Source organism: Trifolium pratense, linkage group LG6 (genome assembly GCF_020283565.1).
Source record: "Trifolium pratense cultivar HEN17-A07 linkage group LG6, ARS_RC_1.1, whole genome shotgun sequence".
NCBI lineage: Eukaryota > Viridiplantae > Streptophyta > Magnoliopsida > Fabales > Fabaceae > Trifolium > Trifolium pratense.
The window spans coordinates 45,513,618-45,534,729 of NC_060064.1; the positions used below are offsets into that span (position 1 = coordinate 45,513,618).

Below are 21,112 nucleotides of genomic sequence, written 5' to 3' on the forward strand. Positions count from 1 at the left end.
AAGTCAGTCCAAATCCGACTTAAGAAGTCAATACTTCTTATGACTGGAATTGTTAGGCCAGGCTCGGAACCGACTTAAGAAGTCGATTCTAACCGACCTAAGAAGTGTTTTTTCCACTAGTGATACCAAAATAACATTTATCAACATAAAGTTGTTGGATCTTTAATGTGTATCCTAATGTCAATCATTCACAACATAACTAACATCTTCAGAATGAAACTAACAACTTTAGCGTATATCCTAATGTGAATCATTCACAATCAAACTAACATCTTCAAAATGTATCCTATTACAAAAACTTAAACATCTACATCTAGCTCTTCACCTTCAAAATCCTGCATTTCTTCATTGATACCATCATTATTCATCATCTGCAAAATAAAAGTAATATAATTAAAGGAAATTGCTTAATAGTGGGAGATTATGATTAACAAAAGTATGCGAATGACATGGTTTGAAATTGGAAAAAAAATTCGGCTAACGCTTTGACCAATTTCTCTTCATATTTCCTTATTTAAAAAGTTTTACAATTTAAAACAGAGGTAACAACTTCCCTGTTATATTGTGTAAAAATCCAACACCTTTGTTACTTAGATCCCTATGTCCCAGATTAATCATCAACGACACAAAACATGTCTGTTGCTGCCTAGATCCCTATGTCTCTTTACCAAATAAAACAAAGTTGATAGATTCAGTTGGTTCTAAAAAGGGCCAGAAATCCCTGTGTTCTGAAATTAAACACAAGATAATAGAGAACTAATATGAGCAGAGGAGCAAATTAGTAAGGGAACATACAAAATATAAAAGACAACCAAATTTTTTAGCATAGATCTATCCATCAATTTCAAAGTCACACAACAATATCTCTCAGGTGTATTTAATTAACCTATTTGCTTATTTTATATACAAAAAAAAAAATCATCATAAGGAATAAAAACTAAGCAGATGAAACTAATCCAGCTTCAACTGTGTCCCAGCTACGTATAGAAAGTCAAAGTAAGGCAATTTAAAAAAAAAAAAAAAAAAAGTTTGAAAGAGGTACTTTGGTTATTTTTTTCCAAATGGGATAATTCAAAAAATAATAACAGAGATTAATCTTGTCATGCTAATCCAAAACCATTAGATTAAGAAGCAACTTTGAACCGTACGTATAATAAGGAAAGAAGCATGTTGACAATGTTAAATTGAAATATATTGAGGAATAGTTGCTTGAATAATTTCTTAAATCATTTTTACATTTAAAATAATTTGTTCATGGGTTGAATTAATGACTTGATTTCCACCAAACGAATTTTTAAGACTAAAAAACAACGCAGTCTTAGTTGATTTTTCATTGGTGGGGGTGCCATGGATTAAGATTGAAGAATACAATTTGAGAGAAATATTTTAAAAGATTCCTAGTGATTGGGGGTAGGTTGCAATTGTTCAGGGATATGATATAATCCTACAAAGTCTTCCCTCTCCTCAGTATACTTCCAACCAAACACATCTAAGTCACCTTGTATTGTTACTATTTTATTTTCTCAATTTTTTAAAAAATATAAAGCATGCTATTCTTTTAGGGCTGAACACAAATCCTCATTTGAAACCGACATAACCGTCAACACGTGTAAGTATCAAGTTATTGGTGGTTGCATACAAGTGGCTACTGATTTTAAAAAAAAAAAACCTTTTGGTTGACGAATTCAACTGAACAACTATTAAAATATATAAAGCAATTTTTTTCGATTTTTTAGCGCATCTTTTGTCTCTCTCAATCTGTTTTTTTTTTCTTTGCTTTGTTCATGTGGTGCATGGTGCACAAGTCATGAATAACATTATAACGAATATGAATTTTATAAAATTCACCATTTTATTGAAAGTTTATATTATATTGATCATTCATAAAAATGAAATCAATGGTGTTCCGAGCGAGATTCAAGATTCTTTATGCTTGATCCATCAAGAAAAATATGCCCAAACATTAATCCGCCTATCTTATGAGACTTGTGCGAGACCGAGTCATGCCTAGGTAAAGATACATAAAAATAGAAACACATGAGACACCTACAACTACTTGCTCTATTATCTCCACTATCCTCTCCCCTATGACACTCCTGTATATAAGGCATAATAAACATCACAAAGGGGATCATGTTTCTTCTTTCACCCAACACATAGAGAAACCATGATCAGTGTCTAACACCCTGTTACTATGATACTTATGAAATACACCTGTACCGCCAGTTTACAAGTGAACTACGTGACTATGATTCTCTAATCGTTTAGGGATATGTAGGACCATGACTCTCCCTGTCGAGCCCTAATAAACGCATCACCGGTTAGATCTCACTAATCATATACCTCTTAAAATCCACGCAGGAACAAATGATATTCAATAAAAACATATAAACCGTTAATTTTGATGGGTTTTAGTAACATATCAAACAATGATTTTCAATTTTTAATTTTTTTTTTACGGATGATTATGATATAAGTTTTCAATCCAAACGTAAATTTTGTAAAATTCATATTCATTATATTGTTATTCATGACTTATGCACAATGCATCACTTGACTCACTATTTCATGTTAGACAAAATAAAAAGAGGCTAAATTGTACTTTTGACCCTCTGACTTTCAAACTTGTGATTTTGACCTCTTAAACAAACTTGCGATTTTTGTAACACCCAAACCCATTATTTAATAAAATCTACCATTATAAATCTCTTTCAAAATACGCGGCGGAAAATCAAAGTTTATTATTATAAAAGTCATGGTTCGAGCATTACACTCTTCAATCAAAATAATACTAATGTAGTTAATTAGTAAAAATACTTGTTTATACAAATGTTAAATCAACTAATGTATTTATTAGCTATACAAATCAACCTAGATAAGGAGACTCTATATACATATAAAACCCCTTTTCCCGTGTCACAATCAGAGCGGGGCTTCACCGACGACTCGACATCGAATACCACAAAATCCTGTAAAATCTGGACCCCCAACAGTCCAGCACATAACACATAAAAGAGAGTTAGATAACATACTCAAAATATACAAGTGTAAGTAAATGGTACTTAAACACTTCTTCATAAAAACATGCATAATCATACATTATACATATACATCACCATCATTCATGCATATTCATATATCATGCATATACTTCATTTATCACCTAATCAATCATCCACAAAATACACCAAACATATAGTTTCACGTCGTCTCGGACAATACCAAAACATCAACAAATACATTGTTCAGATTATGGTCATGACGGACCCTGCGTTGTTCATTTTATAGTCATGACGGACTCTGCTCCTCACATACGGATTAACAATCAACATTTACCAAGTATGTGTCAAACATCATTTATCATAAAATGCACACAAAATCCCTAATGCAATCTAATGCTTCACATTCATGTTATGTCCTCTAGACACCTCTAATGCATGTGGTACCATCGTCTTTATCAGGGTATTTCACCTCCGATATCCTTCTTTATCAAACAAATATAGTTCGATATCCTTCTTTATTGGACAAGCCAATATCCCTAAATATTCATGATGCATGCACTCAAAACTCATGAATATATCCATCAACAATTATGGCATATAGCCCATCAACAATAACGTGGAACACTATCCAACGTCCGTCTTTATTAAGATAATCAATACCTTAATATTCGTCTTTATCAAATAACATAATTCGATATACTTCTTTATTAGAATAACATAATTCTAATATCCTTCTTTATTAAGTTGATTAACACCTTAATATACTTCTTTGACATTTAAATAAACATCATCATAATCATCAACACATACAATGCATTTACTCACATTTTTAACACAATACTAATAATATAAGTAAAGTGTATTAAGCATGCATTTTATCATAAAACAAACTCCGGAATCGGAATCTACTCGAAAAACTGGGTAAAATACATAATATAACATGTTAGAACCCTCAAAGTCATTCAAATTAGCAAAGTGCTGTGCTGTCACGGTGGCTAAGCGAGCCTTAGCGAGCTGTAGCGAGCTGTTCGCTGAGCGAAGGCTCAGCGAGCTTCGGCGAACCGCACCAGTGGGTCACCTGCTCGTGGCGAGCTGCAGCGAGCTGTAGCGAACAGCTCCTGCCAGAACTGCTCAAAACATGCGATTTCCACCCAAATTCACCCAAAAATCCCATTTTTCATGTTATAAACCCCAAATGAGTTTGTATTCAAGTGCAACAAACATATCTAAACACAAAAGGACGGTTCATTTCACCGATCTACCATTTTTACTACGAAAAAGTAGAGATTTAACACTTTTACTCAAAACTCTCAAGAACACAAAGTTCTTGAGTTTAATCATTCATAAACTTCGTTTTTAACCATTAAATTCGTTCATACATCATGTTAAAAGCATATTAAGCATGTTATGAACCTTAGAATCGATTTCCATAAAGAAAATTCATCCAAAACTAAAACGAAAATGGGGTGGAGGAAGTTCGGGTGAGGAGAAATCGACATTCTCCCCTTCCTCGAGTCACCCACGAATATGAAATCTACTCTCTTACCTGGATTCGAAGAAAACGCGACGAAGCTCTCGAATCACTAGCTCTCCTTCTTGCCCTAGCTCCTCAAGCTCTCTCCTTTCTCTCAAGAACACAATAACATGAGAAAATGAATTCTCTCTTCCCTCACTATGCCCATATGGGCGCTCCACACACACACACACAAGGCCCATTGGGCCTCAAGCCCAATTGGCTTGGCCCAATAACACGTTAACTCTCTCTACTCGCTTAATAACTAAAGTACTCGATAAATAACTCAAGTAATTAACTTAATTAAAATGCCACGTTAAATAAAATATTTTAACACATAAAAATAATAATATGAAAATTGGGTCGTTACAATAATAATATGTGGCAAAAAATTACAATTTAGCACAACAAAAAGGATTACGTGCAGTCACTATGATGCAGTCAGCGCATCATAGTCATCTAATTAACATCAAACGGTTCATGTTTCAATACAGTTTTAATATTTTAAAATATAAAATTATCATCTTTAAATATAAACCATCCTACGGTAAAAAAAAAACCATCCAATCTTAATCGAACCAAATCCAGGTCCAAAACCCTCGTTAACAAAGCTATTATGTTTGGTCTAGTGGTGAGTAGTTTGGATAATACGCTATAGGTGCTTGGTTCGATCTCCTTATGATGTAAAAAAAAAAAAAACGCTCATTAACTTCCTCACACAGCTCCAAAGTCTTTTAATTTTAATTTTAATTTTAATGTTTTTCATTCACAACTGAAAATGGGGCTCACCGGCTCAGCCTATATCCTTCAATCAATGTCGATCGTGAAATACAAAGACGGTGGTGGTTGATGCTTCTACCTCTTCCACGGTATCAATTTCAATTATGCTTTAATATTTTCATTTCAAATCTCAAAATTTGCAACTACTGTTTGTGTTCTTACTTTCAGTTTTTTTGTTCTTCAATTGGTTGTGGTTATTAGATTTAGATGGAAAAGTTAGTTACACTAGATAATTGTTCTCATTGGCTATATAAGAGTGTGTTTGGTTGGCAAAAATAATTGATTTTGACTGAATTAATCCTTTAAAATCGTTTTTGGCTAAAACTAAAAGTTAGTTTAAAGTAAAGTGATTTATGTTTGCATACATTCATGTGAAATTAATTGAATGATAAATTATTGGGAAAAAATTAAAAATTCTATCTTCAAGCAAGAATCAATTCTTGAGACAAAATAAATTATAATCAAGAGCAACCAAACATGTCATACATGCACCAAATGTACCTCTTGATGTAATTAAAGTTCTCATTATTATAGCATTCTTTGATTTTTCACGGCGATCCACCGTGATTTTTCAAAAGCTACACTTTGTAGCTTTTGCAAAATCACGGTGGATCACCGCGATTCTGGCGTATCCACCGTGACACCAAACACATGCTATATAGTTTGTAAATTACTTTTCTACAATTTTATCTTATCTATGACTTCAATCTAGAGTTGTAATAGCGGTGAGAAAATTATAGTTTGTGAAAATATTCTCCACCCCGAGTGTTTTTATTGGAGTATTTATTTTAAGGTTTCTCTCTTTGATGAGAATTTTTATATAGATAAAATGTTGTTTCAATCCCAAATGCTACTATAGATTTAGTCAAAGGTTTTGATTCAACTTCTTTTTTTCTTTGTTTGCTTTGCATTATTTTGTGTTGTTCTAGATAGTATTTTCTGTCGTCTGATTTGTTTAGTACATTGTTTAATAGAGTTAAATTAGTTCATACATAGGTAAATATAGATATATTATGACAGTCATGAATCAGATCATCCATAGGTAGATTATGTGAAGGTTAGGAGGAAAGAGATTAATTAGAGGATAAAGTTTCTTTTGTAACTTTTGGAAAATTGAACAGAAGTAAATAATAGGGAGATGCATGTTAAGAGTCTCTTGGACGAGATATATCCTAAAAGTGTGTCTATAAGTGGTGGGTAATCATCACCTAATAAATTGGTTTTGTAGAGGTTGAGTTAGGCACAACCCAAATTTTAAAATGATATCAAAGTCTATCCAAGATCCATCAGACCACCAGGTTACCGCTATCGGTCAGGCACACTCCAGATGTTCAGTTCTGGGCGTGAAGGATGTGTGTTAAGAATCTCACATTAGTCGAAATAGGACTCAAAAATGTGTTTATAAATGGTGGTTAGTCGCCACCTTACAAACCAATTTTATAGGGGTTGAGTTGGACTTGAGAGAAATTTTAAAATGCATGATTGAATCAACATTAGTTCACTTTTTCCATTTTATTGTGCTTGACAACACTAAAAGGGAATTAATGTTAACCTTTACATTGTATTTCCTAAATTTGTTTACTAACTTCATAGGGAGATGCGAGACTGAACCTGCCTTGCTTATTCTTTATTTCTTTCAGACATTATGTTGTTCAACCTGTATATAGTATCCTGGTGCATCTGAGATGCGCATTTTGTTTTCCCCAAAATTACTTCATAAGTCCTTGATATTTTTAACCTTTTTGCATATACATGTTGAAGTTACATATTCAAAATTAATCTAGCTAACTTTTTATATAAAGTATAAACAAAATGCTATGCAGATAAAACACCATTCTCTACAATGGAGAAAAGTTGCAGCATACATCTTCCGAGGTTTCTTTATCAAAACGTACCAGACACGGTTAACATGTACAATTGTTCTGCATTACTCTCGAAAAAAACTTCAGTAACTTTAATAATTACAGTAATTTATTCGAAAATATTATTTTTGACATTTAGATTATAAAATACATTGAGGACTAACCTCAAGTCAATGGTAGTTAGAGTCTTGATACCATTTAGTCAATAAAGAGTACTTCTACCATAGAAAATTACCCTAAAAATTAATTAGAGAAGAAAATTAATACAAAGCAGCCAACTGCCCAAGTCCATAGTGGCCATTATGAATTTGTCATGTTTCTGATTTTTCCAATTCATCATGATTTCTATTCATGAATTTGTATAGTAGGGACATACAAGATTGCTAAAGCATCAAAACTTCACACTTAGAAGAGTAGGGTTATGAAAGCTATCATATACTCATTCCAAATTTTGTTTGTAATCTCTTCCATTAAACTCGACTCAGCAAACCAACTGTTATGCTTGTTCCATCAACAATATCATATCTCAAGTCCTTACCTTTCAATTTCCTTTGCTGAACTATCTTGTTCATCATGACAATCCTTCTTCAATTTATGATATCAGTTTTGATATTTCTTTTCGTGCCAGTTTTATCCGAGGTTGACCAGTTCATGTATGCAGGATTCAAGGATGTTGATCTTAACAATTTAACATTGAATGGAATTGCAGAGATAGAGAAAAATGGAATAATAAGATTAACAAATGAGACAAGCAAATTAATGGGTCATGCTTTTTACTCTCAACCTTTTCAGCTGAAGAACTCAACAACCGGTACAGTTTTTTCCTTTTCTTCATCTTTTGCTATTGCTGTTGTTCCTGAATATCCTAAACTTGGTGGTCATGGAATGGCTTTCACAATAGCACCTACAAAAGATCTAAAAGCATTACCTATTCAGTATCTTGGTCTTCTTAATTCAAGTAATGTTGGTAATTTCTCTAACCATCTTTTTGCTGTTGAATTTGACACTGTTCAAGACTTTGAGTTTGGTGATATTAATGATAACCATGTTGGAATAGATATCAATAGTTTGCATTCAAATGCATCCATTATTGCTGGCTATTACACTGATGATTCAACCAAACAAGATCTTAATATCAAAAGTGGAAAACCAATTATAGTTTGGGTTGATTATGATTCTTCAATGAATCTTATTAGTGTTACACTTTCTCCAACTAGTACTAAACCCAAAAAACCAATTTTGTCCTTTCATATGGATCTATCACCTATTTTTCATGATACTATGTATGTTGGATTCTCTGCTTCAACGGGTTTACTTGCTAGCTCTCATTATTTATTGGGTTGGTGCTTTAAAATCAATGGACCTGCACCATCACTTGATTTGTTGTCACTGCCACAACTTCCACAGCCAAAAAAGAAACAAACTTCTCTGATAACTGGTGTTTCAGTTATAGCTGTGGTTATTGCATTGTGTTCTATAGCATTTGGTATTTACATTTTCAGAAAAATTAAAAATGCTGATGTAATAGAAGCATGGGAGCTTGAAATTGGACCACATAGATACTCCTATCAAGAACTCAAGAAAGCTACAAAAGGTTTTAAGGAGAAAGAGTTACTTGGGCAGGGTGGTTTCGGAAGAGTTTACAAAGGGACAATACCTAAATCAAAGATCCAAGTAGCTGTTAAGAGAGTTTCACATGAATCAAAACAAGGGCTGAAGGAATTTGTGTCTGAAATTGCCAGCATAGGCCAGCTTCGCCACCGGAATTTGGTTCAGTTACTCGGGTGGTGTCGCCGCAGAGGCGACCTTTTACTTGTGTATGACTTCATGGCTAATGGAAGCTTAGACAAGTACTTGTTTGAAGATTCAGAAATTGTGCTAAGTTGGGAACAAAGGTTTAAGATAATAAAGGGTGTTGCTTCGGGTCTTTTGTATCTACATGAAGGGTATGAACAAGTGGTAATACATAGAGATGTTAAAGCAAGCAATGTGCTTTTAGATTTTGAGCTCAATGGAAGATTAGGTGATTTTGGTTTGGCAAGGTTGTACGAACATGGTGCTAATCCCGGCACCACAAGAGTTGTGGGAACCTTAGGCTATTTAGCGCCGGAGTTTCCTAGAACAGGAAAGGCATCTACAAGCTCTGACGTTTTTGCATTCGGTGCGCTTCTGCTGGAGGTTGCTTGCGGAAGAAGGCCTATTGAACCTAAGCTATTACACGAAGAATTGGTATTGGTGGAATGGGTGTGGGAAAAATACAAAGAAGGAAGAATGCTTGAAGTAGTGGATCCAAAATTGAATGGTAAGTTTGATGAAAATGAAGTAATGATGGTGTTGAAATTGGGGATGATATGCTCTAATGATGTGCCAACTATAAGGCCTAGCATGAGACAAGTGTTGAGGATTTTGGATGGAGAAGTTGAGTTGCCAAATGAATTGAGAAAGCCAGGAGGTATTGATTTACAAGAAGGGTTTGGTGAATTTTTGCACTCTCTTGGATCTTCTTCATTTGATAAGACGAATTCTAGTTCCTATCTTGGAAATAGAGACATTAATATTAGTTCAATCTCTTTTGCTAATTCACCTTAGTCACTTCCCAATGCTAGAGTAGAAAGGTGACCTCTAATTTATATTGATATGAGAAGTGGGATTCCTTTATTTGACTCACTCATGAAATATGTGTTGTTTAACATGCCACTAGTAAAATATTTGTGCATGTGGATATTGATTATCATATTCAGATGATAAAGTAGCAAAATATTTAGAAATTTGTATAAAACTTTATTAAATTATAAGTTAATCTTGTAATTATTTCCTTTGAAATCTTATGAAAAATATTCATACTTATATGTTCTCCTTATTCATAAACTTTAGTAGTGCATTGTGACACCAACCATTTCATGGGGTCGGCTGTAGAAGATGGGAAAAACTTATCTCAGTTTTCTTAAAAAATTACCCCGTTTGGGTAACTTTCGATTGGCCTGTGGATGGTGGCCATTTCTGATTGGCCTTTGCAAAGACGTTTTCCCAGCGAATCAGTTGTGTTGCTCTCGTCTATAAATATTGCCCTTCATTCTTACTTTTCATCATTCAAACCCCTCTTCTCTTAGAAGGTTTTTCTATAACCTTTGTGGTTGTGAACATGAGTTTTATTGTTGTGGATCCGAAGATAACCACACCAATAATCCTTTAGTGTTTAGAGCAAACAAATAAGCAACCAAATCAAAATGAATGAGCAATTAAACACAAAAGCTAAAACAAGTAAAAGCGATAAATAACATGATGAAATTTGTTTACCCAGTTCGGTTAAAACCAACTTACTCTTGGGGAGAGAGACTCTCCGTTCCATTACCAAACTTCCTTCTTGATTACAATGAGATTCAATACAAAAGAGTTGCATGAAATAGATTTTCCCTATTTCTACTCTTTTTCCCAAATCTCTTCCCGTGACCAAGAGATTTCAATGATAAGTTATTACAAGGTGTTATAATCACATCCCCAACTCTAGAATATACTCAAAAGAAACCCCCTGTGACTCTAGATTGATGTTGGTTGGATGAAGAACCCTAGCCAAACCCTTTCTTTCTCTCTCTTGTGCTCTCTCTCGGCGGCAACAAATGAAGCAGCAACAATATATACTCCCGACCGCGCAATGTGCAGCCCAACCGGCGCCTTGCGCCAAGAGCAGATCCAAAAATCTCCAGGCCAGGAACACGACGGCGCCTTGCGCCAAGACCTCCGCGCACCGGGCCAACAACAGAACAAGCATTCATCAATTTCCAAAGGCAAATCTAAACACATGGCATGGCTTTCACAATAGCACCTTCTAAGCATCTCAAAGGTGTAAATTCAGTATCTTGGTCTTCTCAATTCAAGTAGTGTTGGTAATTTCTCTAACCATCTTTTTGCTGTTGAGTTTGACACTGCCAAACACTTAGATTTTGGTGATATCAATGATAACCATGTTGGAATAGACATCAATGCTTTGAAGTCAAATGTATCTGTTACTGTTGGAATACTCATTAATGATTCAACCAAACAAGATAATAATATCTAAAGTGGAAAACCAATTCTTGTTTGGGTTGATTATGATTCTTCAGTGAATCTTGTTGTTAGTGTTACACTTTCTCCAACTTCAATTAAACCCAAAAAACCAATTTTGTCCTTACATATGGATCTATCACCTATTCTTCTTGATACTATGTTAGTTGGATTCTCTACATTAACTGGTATGCTTGCTAGCTCTCATTTCTTATTGGGTTGGAACTTTAAAATCAACGGTCCAGAACCACGTCTTGATTTGTCTTTACTACCGCAACCTCCACAACCAAAGAAGACGCATGCGTCTTTGATATTGATAACTGGTATTTCACTTACAGCTTCTGCTACTGCATTGTGTTTTGTTGCATTTGGTGTTTACCTTTTCAGAAAAATCAAGAATGATGATGTAATAGAAGAATGGGAGCTTGAAATTGGGCCACATAGATACTCCTATCAAGTGCCCTATAGAGTCCCGTAACGAAGACAGGAGAGATAGAAATAGAGAGGAACAAAATCTCTCATTGGTGTAGATTAATGGAATTGGGGAGCACTTCTCATCCAAAATACATATTGACTAATTAAAATTTGAATTTCGATTGCGAGGTTACCTATATTTTCATATTTTATCACGTGGCTCACTTATTCAAAATTTTATTTAGCGCGATGAAAAGTGATCCCCATGATGTGAAAAGTAGTGTAGGTAGAAGATAGTGATGATTTAGCAGAGAATTTTAATTAACAACTATTTTTTGTTGATAGAGCTCATATAGGGTCCTGTAACGGAGACGGAATAGAGATAAAAATAGAGAGAGAGAGAGAGAGAGAGAGAGAGAGAGGTTTATAATGGGAAACATGAAACACTTCCCATCCCACTATTAAAAATACCCGTTGACTAATTAAAATTTGAATTCCAACTACGAGAATTTTTCCATATTTTGCGTCAATCTCACTTTCACTAGATCACATCCGGCTGATGAAATCTATGCCAAACCTAAAATAAATCAATATAATTTTAATTTTTTATAATCTATTGAATTTTTTTTATAATTCTAATTTTAAGATTTCCATAAACCTTGTTCAAACCTTTTTAGAGATGCTAATTTATCAATGTGAGTGGAGATTCATACATAGATTTTTCTATTTGACGTTTACACGTGAAGATTGTTTCTTTGTGGTACAATGACAAATAAAACTTTTGATAATAGGAACATATATAATCAAAGTATGTTACTAATATTCATTTGAAAAATAGTATAAAACAAACAATTATTTTTTGTTGATGGAGTCCCTACATAGTTGCCGGCGATAGAGACGTGAGAGAGAGAGAGAAAGAATCTCTTAGTGTTGTTGAACGGGTAGTGGGGAATGGGGGAGTACTTCCCACGTCCCCACTATGTCCCTGTAACATCGTTAAACATATAACGTATTTTCATACTCAAGTAAATTAATTAAAATCAATCTCACAAACAATTGAAAGAAACATATAGACAACATTCAAAATAATATAACCATTTTCACGCCCTTGTTTTAATTTTTTTTTTTAAAAAAACATTCAAAATATATAATAATAAAAAATGATATAGACAACCTTCAAAAGAAAAAAGAAATTCTGTTTTCTCTCGGTTTGGCTATGGCTTATTGGCCTGACTTTTAGTTGTTGTTGTGGTTGTAGCTTTGGTCCGTTTAGCAGGTCTTCAAAAGAAAAAAAAACCTTCAAAAGAAAAGAAAAAATATAAGGAAAAAAATATTATTAAAAACATGAAAATTATCATGTGGGAAAGATAGAAATAAAGAGAGAAGGAGAATCTCTCACCGATGTAGCATGAGAAACGCGAAACAATTTCTTTCTGAAAAGCATCATGACTACTTAAATTTTCATTTGAGAATGAAGTCTAAATTATTTTATATTATAAATAATATATCAAAATAAACACAAATAATATTAAAAAAAGAAAGTAATCCCGTGCACGACACGAGCTAACATACTAGTAATACTCCTATTATAAAAATTGAATTATTGTTGTCAATGAGATTCGAACAACAGACCTTATGCTAAAATTTCCGCATAAGTAAAAGCTCTATAATAATGACACATATGATTTTACTCTTGAGAATGTACCAGATACATCCGTCCAAAAATATAAGAACTACTTTGACTACTGCATGTATGTCAACGCACAATTTTGATCACTAATATCTTTAATTCTATATTAGTAAAAATTATAAAAATTTGATATTTTGAAAATACTCATCAAAACAAATCAAACAAGATCTTATATGCTAATATTTAAATCTATATATTATTAAAAAAAATATGGTTAAAACAAGATAAGTGAATATTGTCATTTAGTCAAACTAGCTCTTATAAAATGGGACGGAGGGAGTATTATAGAGATATAGAGATGCCACGTAAGCAAACTCTCTAATCGAAGTTTTTTTATAATCTATCTATTATTTATATGTTTAGAAGTTTTTTCTAATGGAAACTTTCCTATGTGGCATTCTCTTGCTTAACCAACTTTGTTTTCATCCTACATGGCATCTTCTCAAGCATCAGTTGCATATGTGTCATTTGTTTACAACTTTTTGAGTTTTATGTTCACAATTTTGGTAGTTTTCGATCTTCTTATCACATTTAAAACTCCTTAAAACTCCTATTTAAGTTTTTTATTTTATTTTAATTCTCTTTGTTTATAGGTTTCCTATGTGTCAACCTATTAGAGACTACTCATATACAACCAACTCATAGTATTTATTTTGCTCAATTATAAATATAGAAATTGCTCAATCAGATTTTATGAACAAATGTCTATATATTAATATTTTGATACAATTGAAATTTTACATATGGAAAATTTTGATTATTGACCAACTCATTTTTGGAATATATATTGATTAAATTAAATCAATGCTGAAATGTATGAAAATTTCAAAAATTAAGTACCAAAAATCTACTATAGTTTCTATATATACTATCTATTTCTATTGTTGGTTTTTTTTTTAAAAAAAAATAAAAAATATATTGCTATTGTTGGTTATTTCTTATTTATTTGTTCAATATAATTTTTGTTGCTCTCAAGTGGAATGAAATCTAAATTTTATTTATTTTTCTTTGCAGGTATTTTGTTTACTTGTGTTAGGCTACAATAAGAGGATTCAACATAAAAAAAAGAAATCATTTTCTTCTCTAAAGTCAATAATATTTTGTAAACTTCTTTTTTTTTTTGGTAGAAATTGTAAACTTCTTTTTAAGAAGCCAAAATATTATTCATTTATCTTTGTAACTTTTATTTACTATTTGGATTTTTGCAGAGACTGATGAAGATGACTATGAGGGATAAATAACATGTGGATTGGGAACAGAGGAGTGGATAAAATATTCAAGTTTAATTCTACAATCAGAAATTGTACTAATTTTGAGTTATAATTCTTTATTTGTAGGTCCATATACAGAAGAACAACATTGTTTGTTATTCAAATTAGGATTAAGTATTATCAATTGATGTTAGAATTTTAAGTATTTATTTATATTTTTTATATTTTATTGTCATTTTTTTTAATCATATGTTTACTTATTAAAAAAGAATTGTTGTTCATATTATTTTTTATTTGATTTAAATCATGCTTATAAATGTTTTTTTTACTATTATTTATAAATAAATGTTGTACTCTATTTTTTTACTCATTATTTTTTTATTTGTCTAATTTTTCATGTGATATTTAACAAATACACTGATAAAATAATAGAAACTCCTCGAATGACTATACTATAGAATGAATTGGAAAAATGTGGAATTGAGAAATTGATATGCTTAAAAAAATTATTCTTAAACTTCATACTTATCAAGTAGAGAAAAAGATGTCATTGTCTGAAATATAAAATGTCATACTTATTAATTATGGTTTATCTTAACGTGGTTTTTCTAATAAAAAAAATACATAGTGATTTGTACCAAACAAAATATTAAAATACGGGGGTATTGATAAAAAAAAAAAAACCTACATGGAGGTATTAAGCAAAAAATAACTTACACGGGGTGAGACATACATTTGTAGATTTTATTATATAAAAAATACGATATCAATTGAAAGCAGGGAAAGTAACAATGATTTTATATATAAAAAAAAGAATTAAAAGCAATAATATCATGTATTACTTTATTTTTATTCTCCATACATCACTGTAAAATAAACAAATAAAAATAAAAACAAATAGATACATTTTTTAAAATTTGCACATTAACAAATGAGATATGCTTAAAAAAATAATATAAATTTTTTTTGTGTCAAGCAAATGACAAACAATTCTACTGTTCATTACTTTTAAATAAATAATATTAAAATTAAAATCGCCCCATTTTGCTTCTCAAATGTGAAATTTTTTCACACGGGGACATGAGATAAAATACTCCTGAAGAAAACAAATGTCTAAAGGAGAGAGATGACGATTAAGAACAAATATATTAACCGTTACATTAGTTTTTGCATAATGACCTTTTTTTTTATGAAAATAAAAGAACAAATATATGAACATGTGAGTTGGGAACGGGGAGTGGAGTATCACTCTCCATTATGCCATTTCTCTTTGAAATCTTCAAAATTTGGATCTTTTATCATATTTAAATAAACTATTACATTAAATATAAAATTAATTTTACAAATAATTAAAAAAATCACAATATTAAAATTTTAATAATCCATATTTTTCATGTGTGAAAAAAAATAATCTATATTTTTCATAGAACATTAACCCGGACGATAGCACGGGTAAGTTATACTAGTAATAATAATAATGGGTTAGAAAAGATTCAGTTGAATGACACGTAAGCAAACTCTCTAATTGAAGAATTTTTTTAATAATAGGTTGGAGAAGATTCAATTGAAACCCACGGAAGCAAGCTATCTAATTGAAGATCTTTAATAATAGGTAGAGAAGATTCAATTGAATGTCACGTAAATAAACTATCTAATTGAATACCACCTAAGCAATTTATAATGAGAATGCACAATAGAGTTTGTGGGAATTAGAGATATGAGAAAGATTTTTTTGCACTGCATAAGGGCTAAAATTATTTAATTGACTTAAAGAAAGGATGCAATTTTTTTACATTAGAAAGTGATCGAATGATTTTGATTTTCTATGTGTTACGTATATAAGGTTTCAAACAAAAAACTTTGTTTAAAATATTTGAGACCAAATACCCTATTTCAATTATCAAAGGCTAGATAAGGAGAAACAAAATAACAAAAATGTTTTTTTTTTTAAAATAATAAAAGGCTTAAATTAACGAACTAAACGAGCGATAATAGCACCTTACAATCTAAAACTAAAAAAGCAGGAAAAAATTACCATCGGAATTAATTAAAACTGGGAAAAAAAGAACATCAAATCCCTTTTAAGGTAGTAAATCTGCACATGAGCTGGCCTCTCTCAAGCAGTGTTGAATAGTAACAACCCAATTTAAAAGATTTAGTATATATTAAGAACCTCATATTTTAGTAGGGTTTCCTCTTATATCCATATCGACAATAACCATTCAAGCAAATCAGTTTAAAACCATTAACTTTCCGAAGAATTTTTAAACAATCTTCGCCAGTAACACATTCTTTTCCTGTAATGTAAAGAAATAATACAAAAATATTATTACTAAAAATGGGTGAAAGGTTTGTATATAAGATAACAAAAGAAAGAGATTGATTTACCTGGGGTGAAAGATGGTAAATTAGTTGTAGTGTCTATACCTTTGACTACAACAAGAAAGAGAAAAACAAAAATGATCACTGGAAAAACCAATTTGTGATTTTCAGCCATTTTGTTTTTTGGATTACGTAATTTTTTCTTTTGGATTACTCATGTAATGTTTTTTTGATCACTTTATATATATGTTCTTTCTTGGATTACTTCAAGTAATTTTTTTTTTTACTGGATTTTTTTATCACATTATGTAATGTTTCATGTCAATTTAGTATATTTATGTTGATACAAGAAACCTTTTCAAAATTAGAATAACTCTCTTTAACAAAATATTAGAATAATTATTAAATGTCTTTTAAAGTACATCTATGTATCATGTTTGTCCCTTTAGTTTATGGAACTAAATCTCACATAAAGGAAATGATGCTTGTAATTAGAGTCCACTAGTTATAAATCCATGTGTTGAACAAGTTTGAATATAAGAGACACTTAAAATATTTTTACAAATAAAAATTATGATAAGTACCTATTGTACTGGGCGACGATCCAAGGACTTTTTGCCAATAGCAGCTGATCTATCAAATGCAAGCCCAAAAGATTGGAAAGAAGGAATAGGCGGGATAAAGACAGTCATAAACTCCATCTTCACAACATGGCCATTAAAGCTTCACTCCACCATCTCCATGATCCGCACATGATCTCAGAATAACCGCCTACCATCCTTGCTTTTGAGAGAAGGTGGAGTGGTATTTTAGGAATTTTACTCATACATTTACATATATAAATAGAAGTGAATCTTGAAGGAGAAAAGGACAACTCTTTCATTCTTGTAAAAGGAATCAATATTTTTTCTCTGATCATACTTGTAAGCATTATCATCCTTAAATATCAATAATACAACCCCGTTCACCGGAATATTTTGGCACCAACCGTGGGGCCCAGTAAAACTAACCTGGCCTCAAGATTGTTCAGCAATATGGTGATCAGTTACCGAAAATTACGTTCAGACTCTTTGATACCCGGTCACGGTCATTGCATCTCAAAAGAAGAAATTCAGGCAAAGCAAGTGTTCAAATCTCTCACGTTGCCATCACGTAACCAGCAGCGCTTGTCATTTCCAAAGATTCATCTACGGTAAATGATTCGGCGATGACGACACCGGCTGAGTCGAATAGGATGTAATCGACGAGTGGGAGACTTCAAATGCTGAATTGGAGATATCGGCGCGGGCGAAGTGATACCGAGAGTGAGACGAGAAGTGGAATGCCGTATCTTTGCTTACTCTGCATGAGGAATCGGCGAAGAGTGGAGTAACCATGGCGTGATATATATCCTGATAAATCTTATCACCCGGCCACACGGCTGAAAAATACGGATGTCGGCGACAATCACGCCTGTCGTCGTCGATGATCCCACAGACATTTGCGCGAGCAAATTTTAGTAGGAATTCCGGTTTATAGTTTTCAAGCATGATTCAAGGCAGGAAAAATCCACATAACATATGAATCGAAATTCTAGAGATAGGTGATCCCGCACATTAATGGCTTTTGGAAGAGGAGTACGGAGAGCAAGTGAGTCAAAGATAAGATATTCTTTACACATATACTATCTGAGAATGTTACAAAGTCCTTGTCGGCAAATTACAATCAGGTGTTGAAGTTTTCTAACTTGCTCTTTAATCTTCGTCTAATTTTCGTATGTAAATAATCACTATGTGGCGTTAGTAATTGTTAAAATCTTTCCAATAAATCTCATAGAAGAAAATTGGTCTACTGTGGTTTGAAGATATTTTTAGAATCTTACTTTGCTCCGGATGTTTATTCAGAGCTGTCAAAACGGGCGGCCCGGCCAAATTCGGGCCAGCCCGATCGGGCTTCGGGCTTCACCGGGCCGAGCTAAAAAGTTCGGATAAAAAACGGGCTATCAAAATTAGTGCCCGAGCCCGGCCCGGTACGGGTTGTCGGGCTATCGGGCCGCCCGGTTTATTTTTTTTATTTTTTATTTTACATTTAGTGCTCAAACTCAACATTATAAATATGATCAATAATTTTCGCGCGTCCTATTTTTACTCATCCGCTACTTATATTATATATATATATATACTATATATATATAATAATTCTCGTGCGCCGTATTTTTACTCATCCTCTATCTACGAGTTTATTGCGCGTCCTATTTTTACTCATTCGCTATTTACGAGTTTCTTGTGCGTCATATTTTTATTCATCCGCTACCTACGACTTTCTCGCGCGCCCTATTTTTAGTCATCCGCTACTTAAGAGTTTCTCACGCGCCCTATTTTAACTTATCCGCTACCTACGAGTTTATCGGGTGCCTTATTTTTACTCATCCGCTACTTAAGTAGCAGGCGGTGTTTTATAATTTATATTACGAATTAAGTTCAAATCATCCAAAACAAATTATTTATATTTATTTTTATTTTTTATTTTTTTATTTTAATTTTTCGGGCTTGCGCTTGTTCAAAAAAAAAAAATTTCGGGCTTGCGGGCCGCCCGTGGCCCATTCGGGCTAGCCCATATTTTAATCGGGATTTATCGAGCCAGGCTAAAAAGCTCGGAAATAATTCGGGCTAGGATTTTCAAGGCCCCAGCCCGAAAAAAAAAATCGGGCTTGGCCGGCAGGCCCATTCGGGCTAGCCCATTTTGACAGCTATATGTTGTTCCTTATATTAATAACTTTCATATTTCTTAACTCAAATTGTGATTTTAATAAAGCTGCACTTTTTTGTATGTTCCGTTAATTGATATATATATAATAATCGTTATACCAGTAATAAGTCATAAGTAAAGTGAGTAACTGTGCTATTATTTAGGAGTAGAGGAAGAATAGGAATAAACTTCACCACTAAAAGACTCCTAAGTAATAGTAACCGACTTTTTATATATTTCTATATCTGGTTGTGGTTGTTTAGGTGGATTTACAAAAGAGAGAAATAAGAAAGAGAGAGATAACAAAAAAATTAGTTATTTCTATAGTTTGGATGAGAAGAGAAATAAGGAAAAATGAAAATATAATGGTTACTAACTGCAAAAAATAAATCTCTCCATGTTAGGAGAGATTTGTGTGACAAGAAGTTAAATAAACAATTTTACAATAATACCCTCAGTCAACTAGTTTATTTTCTGGCAAAAAAGGATAAATTTGTTATTTTATCATTTTTATTAATTTCTCTCTTCTCACTTTTCTATTTATCCAAACCATATAAAAAATTTATATGCAATTTCTCTTCTATCTCTCTTTTCTCTTATTTATTTTTTCACTATTTCTCTCTTCTCTATCTCTTTGTCATCCAAACGTGTTGGATTCTTGATATTATGAATGAGTTAGTGCACACTTATCTAATACTATTATTTTAGCAACTGTTTCTTTAATCTCTCCCACTCTCACCTAATTCGTAGCAACGTTAACACACCCTTAATATTTTTGAACGTGCGTGTAACAGACTTTTCCTAATTTTCTTTATGAGTTATCATTATCTCATTACTTATTTATTTTATTTTACTTGTATAAGATTTAATCCTTAGAGAAAATTGAGCGGGGAAATAAAAGAGCTTGTTATCGTAGCCCACAATGAAATGGTATAAAACGTCAAGTATGAATATATATATATATATATATATATATATATATATATATATATATATATATATATATATATATATATATATGAATCGATGGCAGTACCTAATCATTGGGTTGGGAAACAAGTTTATTTTAACGCCAAATGTTACACCTTTTAATAATGTTTTAACTGATATAAATTTTATAAAATTCACCGTTTGATTGAAAGTTTATATCATATAGATCATTTGTGTAAAATTTCAGACAAATCCAAAATAATTTGATTTGCGACACATAAAGATTGATTAATGGCAAGATTAGAGAAGCTTGAATCGTCATCCTTAAGCAAGATTATTATTGGACCGAAGAGAATATAGTCAGTACCGTATGACTATACACTCGATTACAATTAATGGGTACCTCTTCAAATATATATATATATATTTAAACCAAATACTATTAAAAAGGTGGAAGATTAGAGAAGCTTGAATTGGTATTATTCTTCATCCTTAAGCAAGATTATTATTGGACCGAAGAGAATATAGTCCGTACCGTATGACTATACAATACTGTTTGCTCTTAGCATATGAGATAAAAGTTTACTTCTCAAATATTAAATAAGAGAACCTCCATAAAA

At 32.2% G+C, this 21,112-nt stretch overlaps 1 protein-coding gene and 1 long non-coding RNA gene across 4 annotated transcripts; one reads left to right on the forward strand and one right to left on the reverse strand.

Annotated features, from left to right (window-relative positions):
* The first annotated feature begins 5,251 nt into the window (after positions 1-5,251).
* LOC123888788 (L-type lectin-domain containing receptor kinase S.4-like) lies at positions 5,252-10,855 on the forward strand. Of its 3 annotated transcripts, none has more exons than XM_045937953.1 (2): positions 5,252-5,384; positions 7,819-10,854. In XM_045937953.1, exon 2 carries the CDS (start codon positions 7,917-7,919, stop codon positions 9,744-9,746), a length of 1,830 nt encoding a protein of 609 aa, XP_045793909.1. In that variant the 5' UTR covers positions 5,252-5,384; positions 7,819-7,916; the 3' UTR covers positions 9,747-10,854. The 3 variants fall into 3 exon arrangements, with proteins under 3 accessions (XP_045793909.1, XP_045793910.1, XP_045793908.1); XM_045937954.1 differs by having other exon boundaries at positions 7,867-10,854; XM_045937952.1 differs by having other exon boundaries at positions 5,279-5,384; positions 7,119-10,855.
* A 5,585-nt stretch (positions 10,856-16,440) lies between these two features.
* On the reverse strand, positions 16,441-17,789 carry LOC123891193. Its single transcript, XR_006803002.1, has 2 exons — positions 16,902-17,789; positions 16,441-16,810 (listed from the first exon to the last, which is right to left on the reverse strand). It is a non-coding gene; the product is annotated as an uncharacterized LOC123891193 (long non-coding RNA).
* Between the last annotated feature and the right edge of the window lie 3,323 nt (positions 17,790-21,112).